General features: G+C 37.7%; 1 protein-coding gene across 3 annotated transcripts in view; it reads right to left on the reverse strand.

Moving 5' to 3' along the window:
* TOX (thymocyte selection associated high mobility group box) overlaps positions 1 to 24645 on the reverse strand; it is a 218933-nt gene that overhangs the window by 69555 nt on the left and 124733 nt on the right. For all 3 annotated transcript variants that reach the window (XM_032126114.1, XM_032126122.1, XM_032126105.1), the window contains exon 3: positions 18278 to 18520. In XM_032126114.1, coding sequence (XP_031982005.1) covers positions 18278 to 18520 — 243 coding nt within the window. The remainder of the gene's footprint in view (positions 1 to 18277; positions 18521 to 24645) is intronic.

Below are 24645 nucleotides of genomic sequence, written 5' to 3' on the forward strand. Positions count from 1 at the left end.
TTCTGTGCTATTTATGAGATTTAAGCAAATATCAGTGAGAGTTTTAATTTGGATCTCCCAACAGCTAGACAGGATTATTGTGAGTGTAATAGTTTTATGTTCAAGTGGGATTCTGCTGTATTAAACTCTTTGTTAAACAAATCAGTCAAGCTCTCTCTCTGGAATTTTAATTTGCACCTTTGTAGATGACCGGAGTTTCACTTTTAATGTTTGATTATTAGCACGTACTTTAAAGAGGCAAGATCTTACTGCTTAATATCAGTTTCCTTTCATTTTCACTTGAGCGGAATTATATTTTAGTCCAAAAAAGGTTATCACTGCCTGTAGTTATGTATCTCCCAGGGCGTTTCATTTGCAGTAAGAAATGCTCTGTAAAAAACGTTGCCAGGTTGTCAACATAACTAATATCTGGTTTTTGTTAGGCTGCCAATGTTTGCTATCATGTTAACTGCAATAGGTCCATCCTTTCCCAAGAGCAGTTGATAGCAGTACTCTCAGCAGCATCACCAGAATCCATATGGAGACAGAAATACAGGTCGAAAATTTCCATGACAAGGCAGCTCGCTGCAAGACTTCAATCTTTTCAAAGCTGTCTCACACTGATTCTTTCCTGACAGGAAGGTAAGATATAAGTGAGTCATCTCATCCTGATTTTTAGATCTGCTTTCTTACTCTAGCTTCAGTCCAGAATTTGAGATACACTTCTAAGACAAGAAGGCCTTCTGCCACCCAGATTCACTGTGCAATCTGCACCCACACAACCTCGTTAGGGTTGCCAGAAAAGTCAACAGTGGCTCCAGCTTGCACCAAGGACTCACACAGAGCCCAGGACACTCTCAACAGGTCACGATCTACTGATTCACCATGCAGGAGCAGGGTTATGGTCACTTCTCACTCAGATGTTCACACTGGAGTCAGTAGAACTATTTTCAACAGCAAAATAAGGTCTGAAGCCTTTGAAAGACCTTTATTAAATTGTATAAGAGCAATTATGACATTGTCTTGACTCTCACAAGAAAGACTAAACTATTAACTGGTAATAACTAATCATTTGGGCATTCTTATGGAGTACAAAACCAAAAGGTTAAGTTCTTCATCTAAATAATTCTGTGTAGAAGCCCAAGATTTGGTCTCATATCTCCAGACAGATGCTCTGGATATTTTAGAATGGGCAGGTGCCACTCTCTTTTGATCTCCCGTGCCTCATGTCCTGACCATGCAGACATGATTCTCAGAAAATATTGACAATAAAAGACTAAATCCAGCTGATACTTTCCCCTTGCCTTAACTTTGGTTTCACTGTTCCGGCATTTTCCAACAAAACCCTTTTCTGCCAAAAATGCTCATCCAACTCTGACTGCTGTTGAATGCCTGGAGAGTGTCAGTGGAAAGTGAAGCATCTTGTCACTATTGGATGGAAGCCTATCATCATAGCACATTTTTAGCACAGAAATAAGTAGTGAACGCTAGATATGAAAGTGCAACCACTTGTGGCCTTCTCTGAGACATGACTACCATACCACCTGGGAAGAGAGAAGGAAAACTTACTTCACTCATGATGAATCCATGAGATCAATTCTAAACCTCTCCTTTTTGTCACTGCATATTGGCTAACTGTCTCAAACTTTCCTTCAAAGGTAAAATTGAAGTTTAAGTCTAGCTAATGTCACTCTTAATTAGAAATGAGTAATGACATACCTTATATAAGATTTTATTCCCAACATCAAAAGGAGCTACCTAGGTTTCCTTGGTGTCTTTACTTTGAAGAAAATGTCTTTTATTACTTATTTTAGTACATCACATTAAAATCAAATATCTCCTGTAGCAAAACGATTCAAGTCTCTGGAACTCAAATAATTTTCTAATAAAAAATGCATGAGACAAATAAACGCACTTTATGTTCCACAAGAAAAGGCAGTTTCAACAGGCTAATGCTCAGAGAAAATTCATTTTATCAACCAGCCATTTCATTCTTTGGTGCTGTTACAAGCTCCCCGTGGTTGCTAAGCAACCATAATTCATCGTACCTTTTAATGGATACTCTGCTACTGCTGAGAACATTAAGGTGAAGAGAATAAATGCCTTGGGTGAATCTTGAAATCTTTCATTATGCATGTCATTCTATTTCTGTAATGCTATAATGCTGAAATGTTTCTGTGGCAGGAAACTGAGTTGTGGTAATTGCATATTCCACTCATATATGTTTTGTAAGCAGAGCAGCACGTACTTGTCTAAAATGAGCTATTTCTGACATGATTGAAATTGGACTTTTCTACTTCTAAAGGTAGTAAATAAATCTGAGGGGAAAAAAAAAGAATGAGTCTGGAGGAAAATGTCTTAAAATTTTCAGCAAGAGTGACAAAATCCTATGGCAAAAATTTGAAGTAATCAAACAGGCTTGATTGTAAAGCAGAGTGGTATGTGAATATATAGTACACAACTGAAAATGCAAAAAACCACAATGAAGAAACCATATATCCTGCTCAACTTCCATATTTTTAAAACACATGACATTCAAAGACAGGCACGTGTGCTAGACCAGGCATCTCTCTCTGTATCATTAAAGCAAACCTCAGGTTTCAGCTGAATGCAAATGTCCAATATTATGTACACTTGCCACCTTGCTGTTTCAGGCCTTTCCTCCTCTTGAGAAACACTTCCTTACACCAGCCAAGGGGGCCCTTGTATGAGTAAAATTTCACAATTAGATCTGTATTTTTCAAATAGATAGTGAAGACATTATAAGGTAAGATAGAGTCCTCAGATAGTGCCACAATGTATAGCACTACAAAACCCTAAGATGGATCTGTTTCTTCGGGTTCAACCTGCATTTCTTATCCTGATTATCTTCTCCTTAACACCTATATACACCATGTGATGTGCTCTTAAAAAAGGTACTATATGCAGGCCAGATGCAGATTAGTTCTCCTTGTTTTGAACATTAGACTCAGATATATGTGTCCTTTATTTTAGAAAAAAATACAATTAGCCTTGGAGAGAATCTGGTTACATTTTTTTTTCTATGCATGTTTTAATGTCACTTCCCTACTTACATGTGTGGGCTTCTCATTGGAAATGTTCAGTGACAAGCAATATTTTAAGTTCTCTTCCTCAATCATTTACAATCTAGCAGAGGCTGGTGACCTGAAATTCGTGTTGAAGATGCACAGGCAGCAATCCTGTGTTGTGCAGAGAGGACCAGTCAGGCAACACTTATAGCCCTGTTTGTTTTGATATTGGAAAGGAAGGGCAAAGTCAAACCTTTTGCTTATCCTATCAGGTGTGGTTGAGGTATGTAGTAGGTTGAAACATAGTTGATGGACAATCAGTTAAACACTTCTCGTGAATTGCGTATTTAAAGAAGCACAAAAGTGGGACGTTCCCTTTTTGTTCTGGCTTTTCCTGTGGGGAGTGGGGAAAATGGGCCTCCGGCTCTGTCTCTCGGAGCAGGCCTGGGCCTCCCCCTGCCCCGGTGCAGCAGCACAGGCCCCCAGGTCGCTGCGGGGGAAACATCCCGGAGCCGCAGGCAGCCAAAACCAGCCATGAACTGCCGCACAGCTAAAACCATCCGTCGCGGCTTCTGGAGACGGGTGGGCCTCTCCCCCTCCCCTCCACACGGCCAGCGTGGCCCTGCACAGAGCCAGCGGGAGCTGGCGGAGCCCCCTCCCCTGGCCAGCATGGCTCGCACCGAATCGAAGAGACACCATGGAGCCAGCAGCATACAAGGGAGCAAGGCTTTCTCTAATGTAAAGCCCGAACAAGATCAACTCCTTAACATGGCGTCTCCAAGGTCAGAGAGAAAGGGGAAGTAATTCACATGGGACGGAGCCAAGATGGCGGCGGGGAAAAAGAGGGCGGAGGTGCTTTTAGCGCGTAGCTTAAAAATCCTTCCTGCAGGCCGTGATAAAAACTGTAATATCACAAACTGTTTGTCTCTGTAATCCATTTGAAGTACGTGGGGGATGGGGAATCCACATGCGGCCTGTGAAGATATGAGAAATGCCTATGCCAGGCTATATAGAAGCGGTGAAAGGCTTTTTAGAGATTTTGAAGAAGAGAGCCTTTGTTTTCAGGCCAGAATAACTCATTCTTAAAAGACTAAAACCCTATGTGATGGCCCATGACTGCAGTATGAATAGACTGTGAGATTTTCATGGGAGAGATGTTTTTCCACCTCAGCAGATTGTTTTTGGGCTGACTGTTGCTGGTGACAGGTTGGAAACCATGCTAAAGCAGAAGAAACTATTTTTCCTAAATATTGGAGAGACTTTCAAGAACTGCAACACTGACCAAATCCCATGTTTTGTTTTTCCCTTTTGCGCGGATTGGTGGGAAGGAGGGGGTGCTGGACTAGAGGGGAGTTTGCTTTAACTTTTTATTATTTCTTTTTATTTTTAATTCTGTTAGTAATAAACTTTCTTAATACAGCAACTGTTTAAGTCTGAACCTGTTTTGCCTTGCAGTTTTTCAGTTTTTCTCAAAAATCTTTATTTCCCCTTATGTAAAATAACAGATTTCATGGGGCTTGGTGCCTAGCCAGCTTCAAACCATGACAAGGTGCAATTCAAAATTTCCTTTGTTAATCTGCTGTATTTTTATGTGACCACTGAATTTCTGAGTGTTTTGGCAATACAATTCTTTAACCACGTGGCATGAAGGTGGAAGACCTCTATCTCTGACAAACCTTTTGGAAGCTATACCTCAGGAAAATTATCTGTAGGAAACAGCACATATGCACACAAATGAAGAAAGGAAAATTGATGGGCATGCAGTACAGAGTCAGAGACTGTGCATTAGCCTACTCTGCAGTGATTTTACTTGTTGAACAGCACAAGGGGAAACCAACACACAGTTGTATCAGTAAAAATAGGATAGAATAAAGAGGTTCCAAGTCAAGGATAGTGCAAAGTTAAAATAAATACATAGTAGGTCAGAACAGATTATTTCTTTCCATTTTTTTCTTCTCCTCAAGTATTCATACAACTTCACTTTTCACCAAAAGAAAGCATACTTGACTTTTCTTACTCTTTTTTTCTTCTCTTTCCCTCCTTATTTTTATCTTTGTCAGCTACTAGTGACAAGAACCAAGAATGTATGTTTTCTAACCACTGCCTGATTATTTTCCAGTAAGGAAAATGTTGACTTTTCTCAAACCACTGATGTTTCCTCAAAAAATGTCCCCCACAGTAAAAGGAACAGTAGCTTTGCTGTCTGATATTCAAAGACTTTCACTCTTTGCTAATGCAAATCACTCATTCCCTTTGCTCCAAATATTTTCTATGTGGAGTTTCATTAGTGGGGTTACATGCACCTAAAGAATGCCCCAAAAATTGTGTGTCCTAATGATTCTTCTCGCTCTTTTTTTACTTAGAGAATGGTGATCTCAGAGAGAAGTTACAGCCTGAAAATGTCTTAAAAGGCAGAATACTGAACCACTTCTGACTTTTATATTTTTTTACTTAGTTTATCAAAACTATGGGAATAAATAGTGGATTTCCACATGTTTACAGTTGATAAAAAAATTACAATTCTTAAAGTTAAGAAAATGTATGCTTAGGTAATTCCACATTTCCAACGGTGCAAACCTGCTTTGGCCAGTGTCACGCAGTTTTAACAAGGGTAAAAAATAATACAATAAAATAACGCAAAATTAATGTTTTAAGCTTCACAGTGAGGTAAAGAAAGAGAATACTTAATATCATGTATCAAAGTAGGAAGAGAACAGCAAACTGAGACCTAACTACTGGAAGGTCACAACCAATAATGTTTCTGCAAATGGAAATTGGTTGCAGAAGCATCACATGCAAATTACTGTTTGCTGGGGAATTTTAATAGAGTTCTACGTCACACTATAAAATGTTTAATTGTAACCCCATTTTAATAACACTATCTGATTAAATGAAAAGACGCCTTGCTGATTGCAATTACAATCTGTCAAACTGCATATTTATTTACAGTTTGGTTTCCTAAAACCATAAGATAAAAAAAGGAAACTCTATTCAGCTTGTCAGCAAACTATAATTATTGTGTATCCTTCTGTCAGTTTCTGCATAAAACTTTTGGTTCTAAAATGGATCTAATTATAACTACATAAACATTTTTATAAATGCTTGCTTTCCCTTCTTTCCCCATCCTTCACTCCATTGCTAGCAGTGAATTCTTTGTTGAAAAATCAGAAAGCAAAAAACTCATCTAAGTAAATAACATTTGTTTCTCTGTTTTATCTTTTCTATCCTGAATTGCTGTTAGAATACAAAAGACTCTATTCAATGTAAATATTATTTATGGCAGTGCACCATCCTAGCACTGTACTCAAGCAAAGCCATGGAATTAGGACTCTACTGGGTTTTTCTGCTTTGGCATTAACGTCTGGATATGAGCTGAAAAATTCTTTCCAAGAATATCATGTAGCTCATCTTCTGCAAAGTCTATTTATTGTAATTTATAACCTTTCCCAAGAAACAATTTGCCAGACAAACAAGAAACGAGTCCAAATATCTGAACACTAGTGTATGTATCAACCAGTTACAGAAATTACATCTCAAAGAAAGGTCTATTAAATCACCAACCCATCTCTCAGTCAGTGCAGGATTTTCCCATACGTCCATGTTCCAGTGCTTTAACACTACCTGGCAGACTATTCGGATGCCATTAAAAGGTTTTTTCCCAACCTTCACCCACTGCTTATTTTTATCCCATTACTTGAGGTGACATTCCTTAAGTATCATAAACATCCATTCCTTCAGCCTAACTTCCTAAGTAATGGATGATGATAAATAAATATAATATTTAAAATATGCACATAAACAATTTCATAAAATAACACTGTAACTGAACCTTCAAGAAGAATTATTTTGCTCAGTGTAGTTTATGGGTTAATAGAGTCTGGATCATGTTTATATACTAATAAGATTTGGGAAAAGCTGATTATTTTTCTAACTGTTTCTTAAATGGTCAAGTCAGCTGTGAACCAAAACAGTCTGAGTTAATATACATCTTCTTGATTATTTCTCTCCTAGCTGTTCCATCAACATCTATTACCTATCATACATTCTTAGCTTAATATACACTTAATAAATATAAATATATACATATATATAAGCACACCTTAAAAATAAATAACAGACAATTGAAAATATTAAGTGGTCTTTGTTAACCTCCACTGCCTGCTGGGTGTTATGTATGGTGATTTTTTTAAGGGTGAGAACCTCTATCCAGAGCTTGCCTGAGGTGTCTAGATGAATTCTCTAAAAAATAAGTTAGATAAGCATCTGTCAGAAATGACAAACCTATGGAGTTTCATAGGTTTTCAGTGAGATGACCTTTTAGAATCCTATCTTGGACTACATTAAGGGAGGGACATTATGGTTCCCTCTGGACCAATTTCTGTGATTTGGTAAGTAACACAACATAGAGGCTGCACTGAGCCAGGATCTAAGAGGTCAGGCTACTCACATGAATTTTCTGTTGTGCAGCTTTCCTATACTGTCTTTAATTGTATGACAATCAAAACAATAAGAATTGTTTCAAAACAGGACATTAGGTCATGATTTTTCTCTTCAGTCTTGTTACAGCTTGCACTGATTTTCCAAATGTTACAAAGAAAAACATTTCAGAATTATGATGGCATTATGAATGTGGATCATTATTGACAAACAATTTTGTTGACACACCTTTAATTTGATATAATGTAAAATCGAAATTCTCACAATTTATGAACAAATGAAAGCATCTGCTATAGGGCTAATTCTGTTTCTTTCGAAACTCTGGGATAGCTCCTGCTACAGTAGGACAGGACCAACATTAGGCCAGAATATTTCTGAAAATCCCACTGAGGTTTTGAGTCAGTCACAGAACTCCTAAAATGTAGTTCAGGAGCAGAGGCCACAAATGATGAAGTCAGTGCAACAGTGCCACTCACAATTAAAATTACACAGGCCAGGCCCTGGGCAGAGAACTTCCCTGCTGTGAGTTTTCCTCTCCCTGCAGTCATGAAAGCTGATGACAGGTGAGAAGAAACACGTGTGCTATGGAACTGGCCCGTAAGGGCTTGGACTGGGAATCTGGAGCAGTGGAGCATCACACTCTGTGGTTAAACAGATACTTCACTTCTCCCTAGAGCTGACTGCATTTCAAGGACAAGCAAAGCAATCCCTGCATCTTTTTCATGGCTCTTAAATAAGGTTGCTGTATCACTTCCACGTTTCTAGAGAGCTTAAAAGTCTCAGCTACCATAATATGCAGTCACTGTAAAAGCTTTATATTAGATGTGTAGCACATGGCAGTTAAGTCCTGCTTTTACCACATATGAGGACATCTGCTAGTTCTAATATTGAAAGCTGATTCTCACCACACTGCTAACCACCTTTGTTTTGCTGAGCATCAAACATGAAATCAGCTCCTGGTAACACTTTCATTATTACAGGTCCCCCTATGTAGTCATTTTCTTCCTCTTCCTTTGAGATCTTTCTTTTTCAGCTTGGGATTCATTTGTCTTTGTATGTTGTGAATTAAATTTTACTAGCTTTTTGATAAAGTAAATGCTTTTCTCTCCCACAGTATAGTACTTGACAGATAGGAGGGACTGAGATTGCAAACATCTATTTGTACTGTTATGAGTAAACTACCTTCTTAGCTAATTAGTGACTGCAAAGCACTTCAAGGCACAAGAAAGGTGCTGCAGAAGAACAGAGTGCCACTCAGCATTATTTTTCAAATGCTATCAGTTGCTTTGTGTACAAAATATAACTTTTAAAAGTTTTGCCAGTGGTTATTTTACACTGTATACTTTCTGTCAGGCAACTTAAGCTGCACTTAATATCCAGATAAAGACTAAGCCTATTGCACTAAACGCTTTTTATGCTACTGCATAAGAAAAGGGGAGTGTCGTAAAATTCATTAAACTGAGATCCCACACTTCAGTATTAGGGCATGTGTTGGAAACTGAAGCTTAGTTAGTGAGTTAATCTCTGAATTCTTTATGTGTGAATGAAGATAATCTTAAAATGTATTAGAAGGAAGTCCCATTTCCAAATAAAAAAGCATTGCATCTCATCAAGGGCCTGATTCTGTAAATACTCCATGAGCAGGCCTTTTTTTTTTTGTTAAAGGACCAGAGTATCTGGTCCTTTAACCAGGATTTTGAAGATGTGATATGGAGTTTCATCTTGTTATCCATTAGGTATGCCATGTCTCACTTTAGAACTAGGCTACTTCCTTCATTAACGCAATTAGCAGAAGTAGCCATCATTAAAGTTACAGTCAGGCACTGTAATGTCACTTATAACTCAGGGATTTGGAAAAAATATTGTATAATGCAGCCATGAGAAGTACATTAATTAAATCTGTTTCATCTACTTCAATAATTTGGCTTTAGTTTCAGTCTCTGTTTAACAACAACGTGGATCCACAATCTGGGGAGCAGGGGGATGTTGCAGATGCTACATCCTGTCTCTTACACCCCCTTTCCAGCAGAGGGCTTCAGTGACTGACAGGGTGATACCTATTTACATACACATATACAGACATATAAATGCTAATACATATGTATATTTGTGTATCCAGGTATATATGTATATGTGTATGTACTCTGAGCACTGCAGTCTGCATCAGCTCCAGGTCAGGGCAGGCATACAGAGTGCCTGTCACCACCTATAACATCTCCTTTGACTCTTTTAAGTCCCTGCATGTTGGTTGAAAGAGGAATTTTGGATACACCCTGATAATATGTAAGATAAACTGAAATTCCTTTGTTCAGTTTAGATGAAAAGCAGTCATTGTGGGGATTTTGTAGCTGAAAGATACGCACGAGCATGTCGTAGAGGTGTTCCTCACTCCATAATGCTTCTTGCTGCAACTCTATACCTAAAGTCCTTTATTGTGACAGCATCCATCCATGATATACACAGAAAATGAATTCAGGACATTCATTTTCATATCTTTAGTGTTCAAATATAAAGGCAACGGCTTGCACAACATGCCAAAAGTGCAGTTCAAAAGTGTGTGAGTGAGGCTGCAGAGACCCTGAGTCACATGCATGTGGCTGAAGTACAGCACCACAGTAGCAGGGGAGGTTAGAGATTTACATGCTGCCCACAGGGAATCCCAACGTGGCATTTACACAGAGTGTCACTACAGGCCTTGTATAAATGAAGAGGAGGTGGAAGGAAGAACAGAGGGGCAAACGTCAATTTAAAATGAATCTTTATGTTATTGAAAGGACTAGGAAGGGTAGACACCCTTACACTTATAGCATTTCTTCATTGCCTTGTGAAACAAAAATGGATAAAAATAACAAATGAGTAATTTTTTACTTCTGATTATTTCTTCAAGTCTCAAAACACTACCATGTAGAATATTTTTCTTCTATTCCTCGTGTAAAAAGTCACTGGTAAACTCAAACAATGATACTTAAAACTTTGTAAAAACCACTAAAACAGATAAAAAATCCACAAAACCATTAATTGGACCATTTAAATTCCTTCAACTTGGAAAGCCAAGAATGTGCTTTTTCCCTCAAAATGAAGAAAAAATTTTACTAAACATCTATGACTCTACATATGCAAGATTGAAGGAGGAGAATTCACGCTCTAGCATGTGACACAGCTGAACTTCCAGCGTGCACATGGCACCTTGTGTTAAGGCAGAACATTCTGTAGTGGGACTGCTTTTGTCCACACACCTTTCTACTACTGAACAAAATGGGATGAGATGGTCAATGCAGTACAAATCCATGAAGGATGTGCAGTCTTCTCAGCTGCTTTTGAGTTTCAAGGAATGCAAATTCATGCATTTAAATGATGAAACAGGGGGAAATAGAGGCTACTCCACCTGATACACAAAGCCCTCCTTTTTATCTGCACTGTGGGCTTCTCTCTCCTTTCTGTCTTCATAGAAGCATGTTCACAGTTTTTGAGAAAGACATTTCACTTCTATTCCATATACAGGACTTAAGATCACGAAGATTTTTTTTGCCAAGGTGTGAGTCTTCAGAACCATTTCATTATTGTGCTGTTCTCGACAACTACATGCAACGTTAAAAGCAGCAGATTAAAGTCAACAATATCTGCTGCCAAAACTCTGAATTTCTGACATTTTCTGAGAGTTATGTTTCCTCTATTTGCATACTCTATTATCTGTTTTGTTTGACACTTGCAGCTATGATGCTGCTTATGCATTAATCACTCTTGTGAGTACTTCACATGTGAAGTGTTGTATAATCTACCACCCACAACTGAAGTTTTTTTCTCTGCACCACATTCATCATGTCTTAGCCTGTGCCTATCTGGTTAAAGTCTAAGAAACAATAATTAATACAACTAAACTTATTGCTTTTTCTTACTTTTTTTGTGTAACAAATAATTCCTATCAGACAATGGGTAACCACAGTGAAAAAAGGTCACCTAAGTATTTTCTATAGAAGACTGTTTTCAAAAAAATATATAGGCCATCTTGTTATCTCTTCTTGAAATTATGCTGAAGTTGTTTTCTGTCTGAGTTTGTGAAATATGTGAGGCACGTGGAGTCTCAACAACCACACTCAAATAAGCAGGACGCTGTATTTCCCTGACAGTAAATCAACAGATTCATTTTCAGTTTTAAACATAAGACCTGGAATTATTCTAAAAAAGAGTCTTAGTCATTGGTGTACAAATATTTTCCTACAGTTATGTGCAAATATTTACTTGATCTATCTTTAAGGTAAGTTCTTAGTACTTAGAGACAGAAAGTATAACTTTACCAGATACTACTTTAGGACCAGGAAAAAAAAGCTGCACAAATACTTTCACAAGAACTCTTGTCCTAGTTGACCTGAAGAAGGTGGTATCCATCAATAGCCTGCAGCCACAGAGTGCTTTCTTTCACTCTGCTGATGTTCTCTTGGGAGGGAAAAACTGTAGAAGTGCTACAGCTGAGGTGATACCAGCAATGTGGCCCCTACCAAGAATGCATGGACTGATGTTTTCTGCTGAGAACACCCCAGGGACAATGCGACCCATGGGAAGGTTCTGGTCCCCCTGCTGTAGTGTGAGCTCTGTAAGTCCAGTCCCAGATAGAGCACATTTTTTTTGAGAGATGCCCCATTTGAATTTAACCCTCAGGCATAGAGAACCAACCACTTCCCACAGTACACTATAGCTAAATGGCATATCTCTATCACTGCTAAAAATGCATGATTTGTTTCCACTCTGATTTTGTACAGCTATAATTTCTGACATCAGATGTTTTTTGTACCTCAGTAAAGAGGTTTCTAGTAGCAGATATGCAATATTCAGGTATTTATAAAACCTTGATCAAATTACATCTTAATCAGCTCTTCTACATATCCTTTCTGTTGTCTTTCTGATGACAAAAGAGTGGAGCAGACATCAGAAGAAAGGAAAGATAAAAATGATGCCCCAGAGCCCTTGATGGAATAAATCATCATAACTCTACTGGAGACAATAAAGTTATGCTGACAGACATGAGCTGGTTAGTCTGTTTGACAAAACACACGTTAACTATTGTAACCTTTTTCCATACAAGGCTTATTTCAGTGAAAAACAAAACAAAACAAACCAGCCTGGAAAACATGGTGCTGTTTTTTTGCTTGTTTGTTTGGTTTTTTTAAGGAAAAGAAAGATATCCTGCAAGAGTACAAAGTTGCTTAATAAGAGAAAAAACAAAACAACTTTAATACAAGATGTTCTATGACCTTAGCTTTATGATTTGGTGGTTCTGATGGCAATAACTCACTGCAATAAAATTTGGGGTAGCAGCAGGTCTGTGTAGCATAACAGTAAATTTTGATGTTAACTGAAGACCAGAGACTGGTAATGAGGCACAAATGCGAAGTATTCACCAGAGACAAAACGTATCTGCTACAACTGCCATGCAATACAAGCTAGAAAAAAGTATCCAAACATGACTCAAATCTCAACACTTAGGTTAGGAGACAAAAATCTTTTTTTTTATTATGGAAGTTATTCATCTTGTTCATCAGAAGTAATGAATTTCTGTTTGACTCAGTTGTTTGCACTAACTCTTAAAGGTAGAAGAAAAAAGAATCAGCTGTATAGGTCAGACTCAAAATGGGTCAAGAATACTGAATTTAAACTAACATGTATGAAACTAGTAAAACAAAATCTCTTAAATGCATCCCAGGTACAACAACAACAGCCTCCTTTATTGGATTTATTAGCAACTGTACTGTGAATAAGAAATACTAGCTTCATTCTACCTGAGATTAAAAATGGGGAAAAAAAAAGTGGCTGTCTTCTTTCTTCCCTGTTACACAATTCCACGTTTTGTTTAAGATACTAATCTCTCATGGGCTGCATACCTAAAATATATAGTTCATAAATAAATATAATGTAATTGTTTGGGCTTTGATGAATTGGGGCATAATGTTAAATAATTATTCATTGCCTTCATTCTTCTATCTAAGTGTGCAAAAAAAAAAAGCAGCTTTTTACTGCCTTTTTTTATATAAGGACATGGGCCTTTGTGACATGCATTTTATTTTAAACTAATGCTTCTATTATTCCACATCTGAATAATTATAGCTGACATCATCTACTCTTCCATGACCTAGAAGATCTTTAGCTATAGCACACTGTTACATATTTTATGCATTACATGAAATAAAACACCCCAAGATTTCAAAAATATTTATTTTAAAAACAGCAATGAAATTGTCTGTAATCACATTTTCTGCTCTGCTTTGAAAGCAGCATTATTCAATATGCCAGTGGTCTTTTCCATAAGAGCAACATATTAGAAATTCATGCTGCTCTAATATATCTGAATTCCTTGATGTACTGCACTCCCTATAGACCTAAAGAAACATTTTTGCTTCAGTTTCATATGTCCTGCACATTACCTACTGATGTGGTGGCTGTCAAAACAGTTGTACAGTAGCCTCTGAATTCAAAGTGTGCCTTGACTGTATACTAAAAATGACAATAAACCTAAGTGTACACGTTATGCTGGCTTTTGTTGCCAACACAAGTAGAGCATTTGGGAAATAAACCCCATCTTTTAACATCTTTTCCACTTTAAACTTAAAACCCAGAAATCTGAAGCATTTCAAGAAACTGAAATCTTTTATTTCTTTCTTGTAAATTTTCAATAGTATACCGTCACGAGCCACATTTTCAAAAAGATCAGAACAAGATTACATATGAAAGTGTTCCAAAAATAGGTTGGGGTTTTTTTCCCACTATGTAAAAACAGCACTGAGATTTTTAACCCTGGTTTCTTACGGAAAAACCAATCATCTATAGGATATACTAAAAAAGCTGGAATGTCTATAATTTTATTGATACACAGAAAAACTCATTTTGTAGAACTCATACAAAAGCATTTTTACAGATAAATACACATTCTTATACAACATGCATTTTTTCCCAACTGTTCGAAGGGTAACTCTTGTGGTCCTTGAAAATATCCTTTGGGATATCTCAGGAAAACTCACACCAACAGAAAAAGGCTGGCAGGTCAGGCCCCAGCTGGGACTGAACCAAACCCACACAGTTTTCAACTGGTAGGAAACCAGGAAGGGATACCAATTCCATTATAGAGAAGCAAACGTGTTTACAGGACAATAAGTACATTTTCATTAAACAAACAGTTATAGCTATATCAAACCGGATCCAATTAAGAAGCAGGAATAGAAGTCATGTCCATTTTGAAGGAGGATTTTAGAGGGCTCCCATGTTGGGGCTGGACCACGTGTTAATACCACTGTGACACATTCTGCACAAATTCTGTAGACTTTTGGCCCTCTGATATCCAGATATAATGAGCATCTAAAGAAATCTGTATGTGACAGCATGATATAAATTAGCGTGCATATGTCTGTATGTATATATGCCTGTATGTCAACTAAGAAGAAAAACAAAAATACACAAACATAGAAGTAAATATGTGAACTGACAGCACAATAATGAGAAGTAAAAATTTTAGTGGTTTTGTTGTATGATTTTTTTTTTAAATAGTGGGCATGCAATATGAAAGTACAGTCAATCAAAAAAACTTCAAAGAAGTCCAATTCCAAATTTAAGACACAGTCAATGGCAATGAGACATTTTCATCTCCCAGCATCGTAAAAATTTTTAGAAAGAATTCCCACAGTGTAAAAGATCTCTAAGAAGCTGATCCCTAATATGAATTCACTGAGCTGGTGCTGGGCTCTTATTGTGTGTGTATAAGCACTTCTACAGAGGAGAATTCTTACAGAGATTGGGGTAAATCCTGCCATCCTTACTAAAAGGGATGCAGCTTGGAGGGAATACTGCACAGTATGAAACAGGGACTTCTGATGGGGGGAGATTTGAAGGGGTTTTAGGAAGGGTACATCCTCAATTTTCAATCTGCCCAAAATCACAGAAATTCTCATCTGAAAACACCTGGTAGTTGAGATGGAAGAAAAACACTACACTTAGTGTATGAACTATTTTCCAGCTGGTTTTGAGCTCACTGAGATTCCTTTCTCACATTTGACTAGCATTAATTAATGCTTTGGCAAAATACAAACTGAAAAACACTCACTAGTTCTAATACAGACAAAAAAGAAGGTATTATTGCTAAAATACCAACATGAGTTAAAAGCTGGCTAAAAAGAAGGACGTTGAAAGTAAAGAAAAAATAACCAAATTCAATCAGAGGCGCATTGCAATGCAGCTGAATTCGTCCCAATGTAAGTAAAATTTGCTGAAGATGTGAAATTAATTAGGGATAGAGAACAGCCAACAGATTTGTTTCTAAGAATATTTTTTCTAAAAATACCCATTAGTGCCCTGAAAAATGAAGTGAGACACATGGTTTCCAAATACACTAAATGGTGCTTGATATACTACAAATCATATGGAACCAAGGGTTTAGATAGATTGGAGAAACTTATAAATTATGTTCTATATGAGGCAATATAGGAGCAATTTAGACAAGAACATGTTAAATGGATCAGAGTTTGATGAGATAGTAAAAAGGAAACTTAGAGATGAGTAATAGCACAAGAAAAGAGTCATACTGAAGAAAAAAAGTTAAATGTTCTGGATATAAAGAAAAGCTTCAAAACTAAGTAAAGAATGTTAACTCTTCAAAATCCCCTGTTTTTCATCATCAGTGCAAAGCCAAAATAACAATGGGGTCATTCTATTCACTGAAGAAGTCATTGAATTTACTGAAGAGTTAAATTATTTCGCTCAAGTTAATTTCTCTCACGTTATCAAATTCAAATCAGAGGAGCTATACTGCCAAACAGTATTTGAACTGTATGAAATCGAGGAGTTAACATCCTACCAGTTATACTAACATGAACTGTAGCTTCATCCCCTGCACAGACAAGCCAGCTTGAGCTAAAACTATTGCTAGGTAAGAGGTCCTCTTGTGAAAAAACGGCATGCAAGTTAGGGATAACAGTTGACTTAGCGCATGACACTTCAAGGATCATGCTTTATTTATTGAACAAATCCTCAGAAATTACTGTCAAAATTTAGCACGCATTTTCTTGACATCTGATTTTCATCTCTTCTGATCTTCACTAAGTTCCAATAGCAAAATTGCCTAGTTATATTATTCAACTTTTTTGTATTTGCCCTCAATGCAATCACTGTGATGATCTGCCCACTCTCAAGGCCCTTTGTTCAGAGCTTGTTGCAAAAGGTTAGTGTGAAACATCACAGCTTAAAAGAATGTACAGTTCTGAGTAATAACCATGGCTCAGAAGAGGTCAATTCAATGAAATACTGTCTGTCTTGACTAGAGTGTCAAGCATTTATCTTACTTTTTCAAGTCCTTTCATAGTTCTGATTTTCAGAACCCCACACAAGATTTCACTCAAGCTCTTAAATGCATGCCATCAGCTCTGCAAGGAAAATATAGGATCTTTCCATAGAGTACATTTATATTTCCCTATATAAATCAGCCTTTCCCCCATTCCTTCCATTATTGAACATAACCCTGAGATTAGAATCTGAGGTCAGATTCTGACCTCAAACACAAAGTGTGCAACATCCTAGTAAATCAATAACAACTGTGTAACACATGAGAGGCCAAGGCTTCTGGCCTCTGCTTGTTGGACATCCTCAGAGGAAATGCAGAGCTCCTCAAAATCAAGGTAGCTTTATTTTAATTAAGTTGCAATGAAGCCATGTGACAAGGCAGCTTTTTGTTATAAACTAAGTCTTTTCCAGTCACCATGGCCCTTGGCTCTGGGGCTGTTAGTCTGAGGGGCTGATGGAGAGCTGAGCCTAGATCACTCACTCCCCAAACCTCCATGTGTTGTGTTAGCTCTCAGGTTCTCAGGACTGACTTAAATTTTTCAGATAATGTGGTGGGGCACTAGCAAGCTGGGAAGCCTCAACAGCCTCAGTTTCTAAGTGCAGACCTTTTGGTGAGAAGCCCAGACCATTTATCTCTGGGAACAACAGATTCTTATCTTTGCCTGTTGGGAACTTCAGCTCCTGGGCAGCCCATCTAGTCCACCTAGTGCTTTAAGTGCAGGGGGATGCACACAATGTCAGGCTCCATCCTCTTCCACGGGATTTTTAACTCTTTGAGTTAGAATTGTACATCAATGTGAAATAATCTTGTCTGGAGATGCTATGCAAGAAGTATACTAATTAATTGTAGAGCCCACTTGAAAATGTAACATGTAAAGTAGTTCTGCAGTTGTTGCAAGCAATTTAACATTCAAAGAAGTGATTTATAATATCAGGCTTCACAAGATTATGACCATAATGACTGTCTGACAGACTTTATAAGCAAGTTGTCCAGTCTTTTCAGTTGGATTCTGGCTGGCTAAGGACTGGGAACTGTAAAAAGGCTGTAAGATTTGGCCTAGAATCAGAAATAACATTTGCTGTTTTTCAAACGTGCGGTAAACAAGAAAGGAGATATTAAATTTTTGTACATCTCTCAGCACATGCAAATGAGAATGGAAAGAGCCTATTCAGACAAATACAGAACAGCGGCCATCTGGATCCAAACCCTGCTCCAGCAGAAGTCAGAGCCTTGAGCCCCTTTTTGTCATTATTTACATCCCTGTAAAGCAGAAACACTTCTACCCAAGGCGGTGGAAGGTAACATCCTGGCTTTGAGGAACTCAGCTGGAAATCCCTCCCACCTCTGCTGGGGGAGGATTTGACACAGGAAATGCAATGTAACACCCAGAGTCGGGCCAGGGCACTCCAAAATTTGAGTGGTGCGGGTGTTGGCCCCTGTGAAGGATTTCAAACAGGTCTGTATTTCCATAATTTTGCACTTAAAACAGAAGGGAAAGACTAAAAGTGCTTACCACAGAGAGGGAATTGGAAAGCAGTGTCCCGTCTTGGCCAAGCATGTTGGAAACTGTAATTTCAGGTAGATCCATGTTTTGTGGGTGGAATGGAAGGAGGCCATTGTGGTTCATGGGATGACACAGAGAGTGGTACCCAGACTCTATCTCATTCAAGTGTACCAGGGAGTGGTCAGGCAATGACGGAGGAGTTATAGGAGGTATGTTAAAATCTTCACTTTCGAGACTTGGGCCAGGAAAAGACTGCAAAAAAAACAACAAATGGAAAGTTTTTGTTTGCAACTATGTATGCTATGAAACTCTATGCTATGAAAATCATATGAGCACTGGTCAATAATAATAATAAAAGTCATACAAAACAAACAAAAAGAGCCCAACTCACATACTTCTAATCACGATTTACAATTTAACAAAGAGAATATTTTCAAGACCCATACATTATATGAGTGAAGTCTCACCATTATGTGTGGAGGAAGAAATGCCTCTAAGGCATAAGAATCTATGATACTTTCACAGCTTCCACTAGAAATATTTTTTTTTTAAAGACGGTGAACTCAAACAGATTTCAAGGGTCCTATTAAAATTTTCCAAGAGCGTTCATCTAGCTGAATACCTTTTTCATGGCATTGTGGAAAAGGGAATGCAATTTATAAAATTAACATTGGCACAAAATGGTTCATCTTACTCCCTGCTACTCAGACCAAGAATTACATAGTGAAGATACCACTTTTATGGTTATGGGAGTGCCATGCATTTACTCTGCTACAAAGAAACAGAAACAGTACATAGTTAGTATGAGTATACTTTGTATTTATAAAAATACATTTGAAGTGTCTAAAAAAATCTAATTTTTTTTCTTTCTTAACCTATAAACTGAATTATACATACATTTTGTTAGTTATCTGAATTAGTAACTCCACCAAACTACTGTTAGTCTTTTGTTGTCTGCTGCTGTTAAGTCATCCAACTCAATCTTATCCAAGGAAAAGCCACAGGCAAAGTCAGAGTAATGCACCAAGGTGGATAATTGCTATTATTTATCTATATGAGCAGGTAGGCTCATTTGTAGGATAGGGTGGGAATGCACATATTCCTTAAAAGGAAAAGGGGAGCATAATAAAGAGTTAAAGAGATCAGTTGCAATGGCTCAGCCTGAAAGCCTGCTCTGCTTTTCTGAGAACAGCCAACTCCTTTGCAAAGTGATCAGTCTTTGCACATCCCATGCCCACAGTCAGGAGATTTATAGCACAGAGACTACTCCCACCCTTCCTGCCCCTCTCCAGCACAGCAGTCCTGCTCTGAGTGCTGCTTTTGTTAATTCTGGAAATGCAAGGATTTAAATACATTCTGCTTTTGAAAAGTATCACTGTAAAGGATGAATATGAAGGCATAATTTCAAAGAGCAGCTATTGGAAGAAAATGTTTTCCCCAATATGAGTTTCCAAATGGAGGACAGCACGGTGTATGAATTCATGCAGAAGGATGGGGGAAGAATCAATGACCAATTATAAACAAAGGGGTTTTTCATTTGTGATCATAGTAATAATGTCCTCCTGAGGCCTGAGGTTACTCTCCTCTCTACGAGCATGCATATATAAACTTAAATCATACCAAAACCAAACTGTATTAAATGTTTTCAGTGAGCTGCTGAACACAGAAATGCACACTGCCATAGTTTTGGCTGCTTTGGTTTTTTTTCCAACATGGTTTTAATCTCTTCACCAAAATCTTAGTATGAAATAGAACAAGAAGTCTAGACTGGAATGGCCAAAGTAAAATCCCAAAGAATGAAAACAACAGAACAGGGAGACGAAGAGGTTTGACAGTGATATCATCACTGTTATGTGTGAGGACTTTGAGTCTATCCATGCATTCCATCTGTGTTTCTCACCTCCAGCACAGGAGTTTGGTCTCCCTTTGCCCCTGTTTTCTCCTTAATGGGAAGCTGGTGTGAGTCTACTGACCTCTGTAAGTTGCATTTGCTCCCACTTTTAGAAGCCATGATGCAGCCATCAGTGGAAACATCTCCAAGGGGAAATAAAGTAAAAATACACCCTCACTAAGTGGAGAGAAGGCTTAAACATGGCAAAGAGAACGTCACATTTACTCAATAACAATGTATAAATTTTTCAAAGCCAAATAAAACTATTAGAGACAATGCAAACACTGGCTAGTTGCTAATTACTATTATAGAAAATCCATGATGAAGAGAAAGGTGCCTAAAGTAAGTTTAAGGTCTAATACCACAATAACAAAACAGCAAGGAACAGAAATGAAGGGAGGGATAACATCCAAAATGCTCTCCTGGACCAGCACAATCACTGCAGGTACACTTAGATTTGGAAACTAATCCTGGTGAGTTTGGATCCATGTAGCCTACAGCTACCAGGAGGGATTCATTAGCTGTGGAAAGATGACTATTATGTTCAACAGTGTCTTTTCTACTGTCCCAAAAGACTTATGGCCTCAAAAGAGTGTTGTCTCCCATGATTTTACAGGTAAAAAGTATTAACATCTGTTTTCTCTCTCTCCCACTGTCCAGTGAGACTGATGTTCACTTCTAAAAGCAAATATTCCTAAATCAAATATTGACAGGCTAAAATGCAAGCATTTAGCATATCTGCTTCTTTGTACACCTCTTTTTGCATGTCACATATGGATGGACCAGGTTTTACTTTTGATTTTTTGAGTTTCAAATGTTTAACTAATAATACTTCAAAAATGGTGAAAGCAATTGGACTGCCAGTAGGACATTAGCTTCATTTATTAAGAAGGAAGTATAAAGCACTAGCAGCTCCACAATCCAAGTTGTGTCATGTGTAAGTATCTAATAAAGCTATATGTATTATATGGGCTAAGCTTTTTAAATAAATGGTTTTTCTCAGATTAATTATTTTTTAAAAAATCACACCATGGTTGTTGCTTGTGAACCAGTTAAGAGTGCATTTGATCCCACATCACCTACAATATCATTGTCCACTACACTTAAATTTAGGATTAGAATAGCAAAAGCAGTAATAACACCAAATAACATATAATTCAAATTATAGCATTTCCTATGTTTCTCTATTTTAATATTCTCTTAAGACATAAACTATTGTACTATTTCAATAAAGTTAGGCAGCATCCAAGCTATATGCTAATGGTATGGACAGATATTTGAAAGCATCTGTGGAGCACCCTATTCACTTTACATTTTCAGCCTATTTGATATTTCCCTGCTCAGTATTGTGTGTATGTAGCGCATACAGACATAACTTCCTCGGGGAAGTTGCTTCAACAGTGATTTGCTGGTACTCATTTGTCTCGTCCAGGAGCTTGGTTCAGATGCTTGTAATGACTTGGCGCACTGGCATATCAAAACCCAAAATTCCTAGATACATCTGCAGCAAATCCAACATATCCCAGGAACATGGCTGTTGCAACTGTGCCTGGAGGAAAGGCGTGAGGAACGGGACATGTGCTTGTCCTGTGAATAGCAGCTACAAGCTTCAAACACCCACTCCTACTTTCCTGCCACCTCTCCCCTTGCTATTGGAAAACCTAATTTAGTAACCATCTGGGGTGCCCTTGATGCAACTGATCCACTGCTGGCAATGGGCTCTCCTGGAATGTTGTATTGTTACCTTCTTCTGTGAAGGGAAATTTTAGGGAACTTTAGCAAAAAGCCAGGCTTGAGCTTAACCCTGCAGCAAGAACTCCCACTCACAGTCATCATCCTGTCCTGGCCTCTGGGCTTCCTTAAAGCACCACTTCCAACTCAAGCTGTTCATCTGGAATTCATAATGAAAGCAGTTATCTAGCATCCAGAGCATCAGGGAAGGCTGTACTCCCTGTATCCAATCGCATTTCATAAGTATAGCTCATACATATTAATAATAAATATTAATAATGGCCTGTATCTTCAACTCTGTTAGGTTTTTCTTGGGGGTGGGGAAGGTTAGGGTCTTTCCCCTCCACTCCGAGGGTTTTTCCTTCACAGTTGGTTTTCCTATCAGCAGGACCTGCTCTATTCAGAAAGACACGGAATAGCTCCTTTTTATCCTACTGGTCACAGAAACCTTAGCAAGCTCACCTTTTCACTTTTGAATAACCAAAAAAAAAAAAAAAGTAGCAGAAATGCTTTATTTTTTTTTTACCACAGAACTACTAGGAACTTTGCCAGTGGTTTCACTTTCATCTTGTGACTATAGGAGTGGATGAGGTGTTAATCAGCTCTTCAGTTTAGGGGAACTACTCAGGCCTTTATTACGTTCCAGAGAGAAAGCCCTCTGCAAATTAACACCACTAAACCAACTGCACAGCACTGGACAGACACATGCTTAAATTCTTCTTTATTATAAAGAACATTTTCATTACACCTGTGCTTATTATAAACAGATTTGAGTCTAGCTCGGATGGAATCTACACAGTGGGAACCTCAGAATGGATTATCCTTAAATTTGAACTATCTATAGACACAAAGTTATGAAAGATTTTTGAATTAAGAATGTCTTCCCAAATCTAAAGGACAATATTCTGTGTTTTTGGCTAAATATTTGTGACATTTCTGCTTGAAATGATGGAAACTTCATAAAACAGATGATTGAGATGCCCACTCTGAGATCAAGAAACATCATTATCTATATGCTACATTGGCATATAATTTTATGAGGAAAGCTTGCCAGAATAAAATGATATGAACCTGATTCACTGTACAACCCAAACCCAACTTTTGTTTCTGAACAAGACCCCATTGGTCCCCTTCAATTTACCTTTTAAGCCACTTAGCCTGGCCAAATCCAACAATAAGCTGTGAAAGGAGGAGCAAAGCTGAGATATGGAGAGGACTTGTATGTCAGAAGACAGTTCTTTACTTTGGTAACACATAACTCAGATTAGGCCTATGCATCCTGCTGTGCTGATAACACAAACACACACACATACAAAAATCTAGTATTTACTTTTGAGGTTACTCATCAGAGGAATAAAGGAAATGCTGGCAGGAAATACAAATACAGTCACTTTCCATAAGTACTCTACAGTAATAGCTCCATATTGGCCAGCAAAACTTACTGATGTTTTAAAATAATTTTAACAGAACTTTAAAAAGTGATCAGAGAAGGCAACTCAAAGGAGATGGCTCAAACAGACTGACCACAAGGGGCAGCAAGCTTTCAAACATCCAATGTAAATCCCTCTGGAAAGAGCAGAACTGTTCCTATGTGACAGCACAGACATGCACTAAGTAAGTGTGATTCGTGTGCTCAATGGTTGCATCACTCACCATGCATTTACTCAACAATCTCCTATTAGCAACAGTTCCTTAAAAATTGGGAATTTGCCTATAGATATTTAATTTAACTGATATGAATGGTTCTGCCAACTATGTAGAGCGTGTCTTAATTTTTCATTTGCACCAAGGCTTCTGCATGTGAACTGTGGAAAGATGCCAGTTTTTAAAAGATAGATGCTTCAGGCTGTCTCCTATTATTGAATACATTGTTACATAACTGAAATACTTATGAATCGAGAGTAATGCAAAAACAATGAGCTCATTAGAAGCGGAAAAACAGTCACATACCTTATACATATTTGAAAGTTAGGATAATATATTTGACAGTGGATATTTCCAGGAGTTTTAATAGGATCAATCTTATCTCTAATTTCTAAACGGAGGACCTTCAGAAGCAAGTGTTTTTCAGCTGCTTTTGTCTCTGCGTGAACAAGGCTTGAGACTATAATGCATTACTGTGGAAACCTTCGGTCTGTTACATAAATCATCTTAACACTCAGCAAGAATTGTCCAACAGTGCCATTGATATGTTCAAGTCAATGATCCTGAAAACAATTTTTTTGTGTTTCTTTATATGGTAGACAACAGCAATAAATCATATTCATTTAAAAACACACAATATACTAATTTATCAAGCCACAGCTATAAAAAATGTATTAGAGGGGAAGGTATAACTTTTTTGTATTGTGTTAATCAATTTCTCTAATTTACATTAGTTAAAGGCCAAAGCCCCAAGCAAAACATTAATTTTCCTGTACCAGATGAATTCTGTCTTCAAGAAGGAGAATGTGCTGACAATTATATTATTAATTTTAGACAATCATAATTTTCAAAGTGTACAGAACTATGTAAAACAACAGACTTTTTTTAAGATTTCACTCCTGAGAGTCTTTTCATTAATTGCATTAATTTTATGCATATACTACAGTGGTTTGCTGGAAAATGTGTTTTCAATAGAGGCTTTAAATTGAAATACAGTTTAAAGATGACAGTAAGTAGGAGCACAAATATTATAAGAGGTTAAAGGATCTGGGGCCTGCAAACACCAATACCATTATCGAAGCAGTTAAACTTCCCTCCAGACAGAGATACA

This window comes from Corvus moneduloides, chromosome 1, assembly GCF_009650955.1.
Source record: "Corvus moneduloides isolate bCorMon1 chromosome 1, bCorMon1.pri, whole genome shotgun sequence".
Lineage (NCBI taxonomy): Eukaryota > Metazoa > Chordata > Aves > Passeriformes > Corvidae > Corvus > Corvus moneduloides.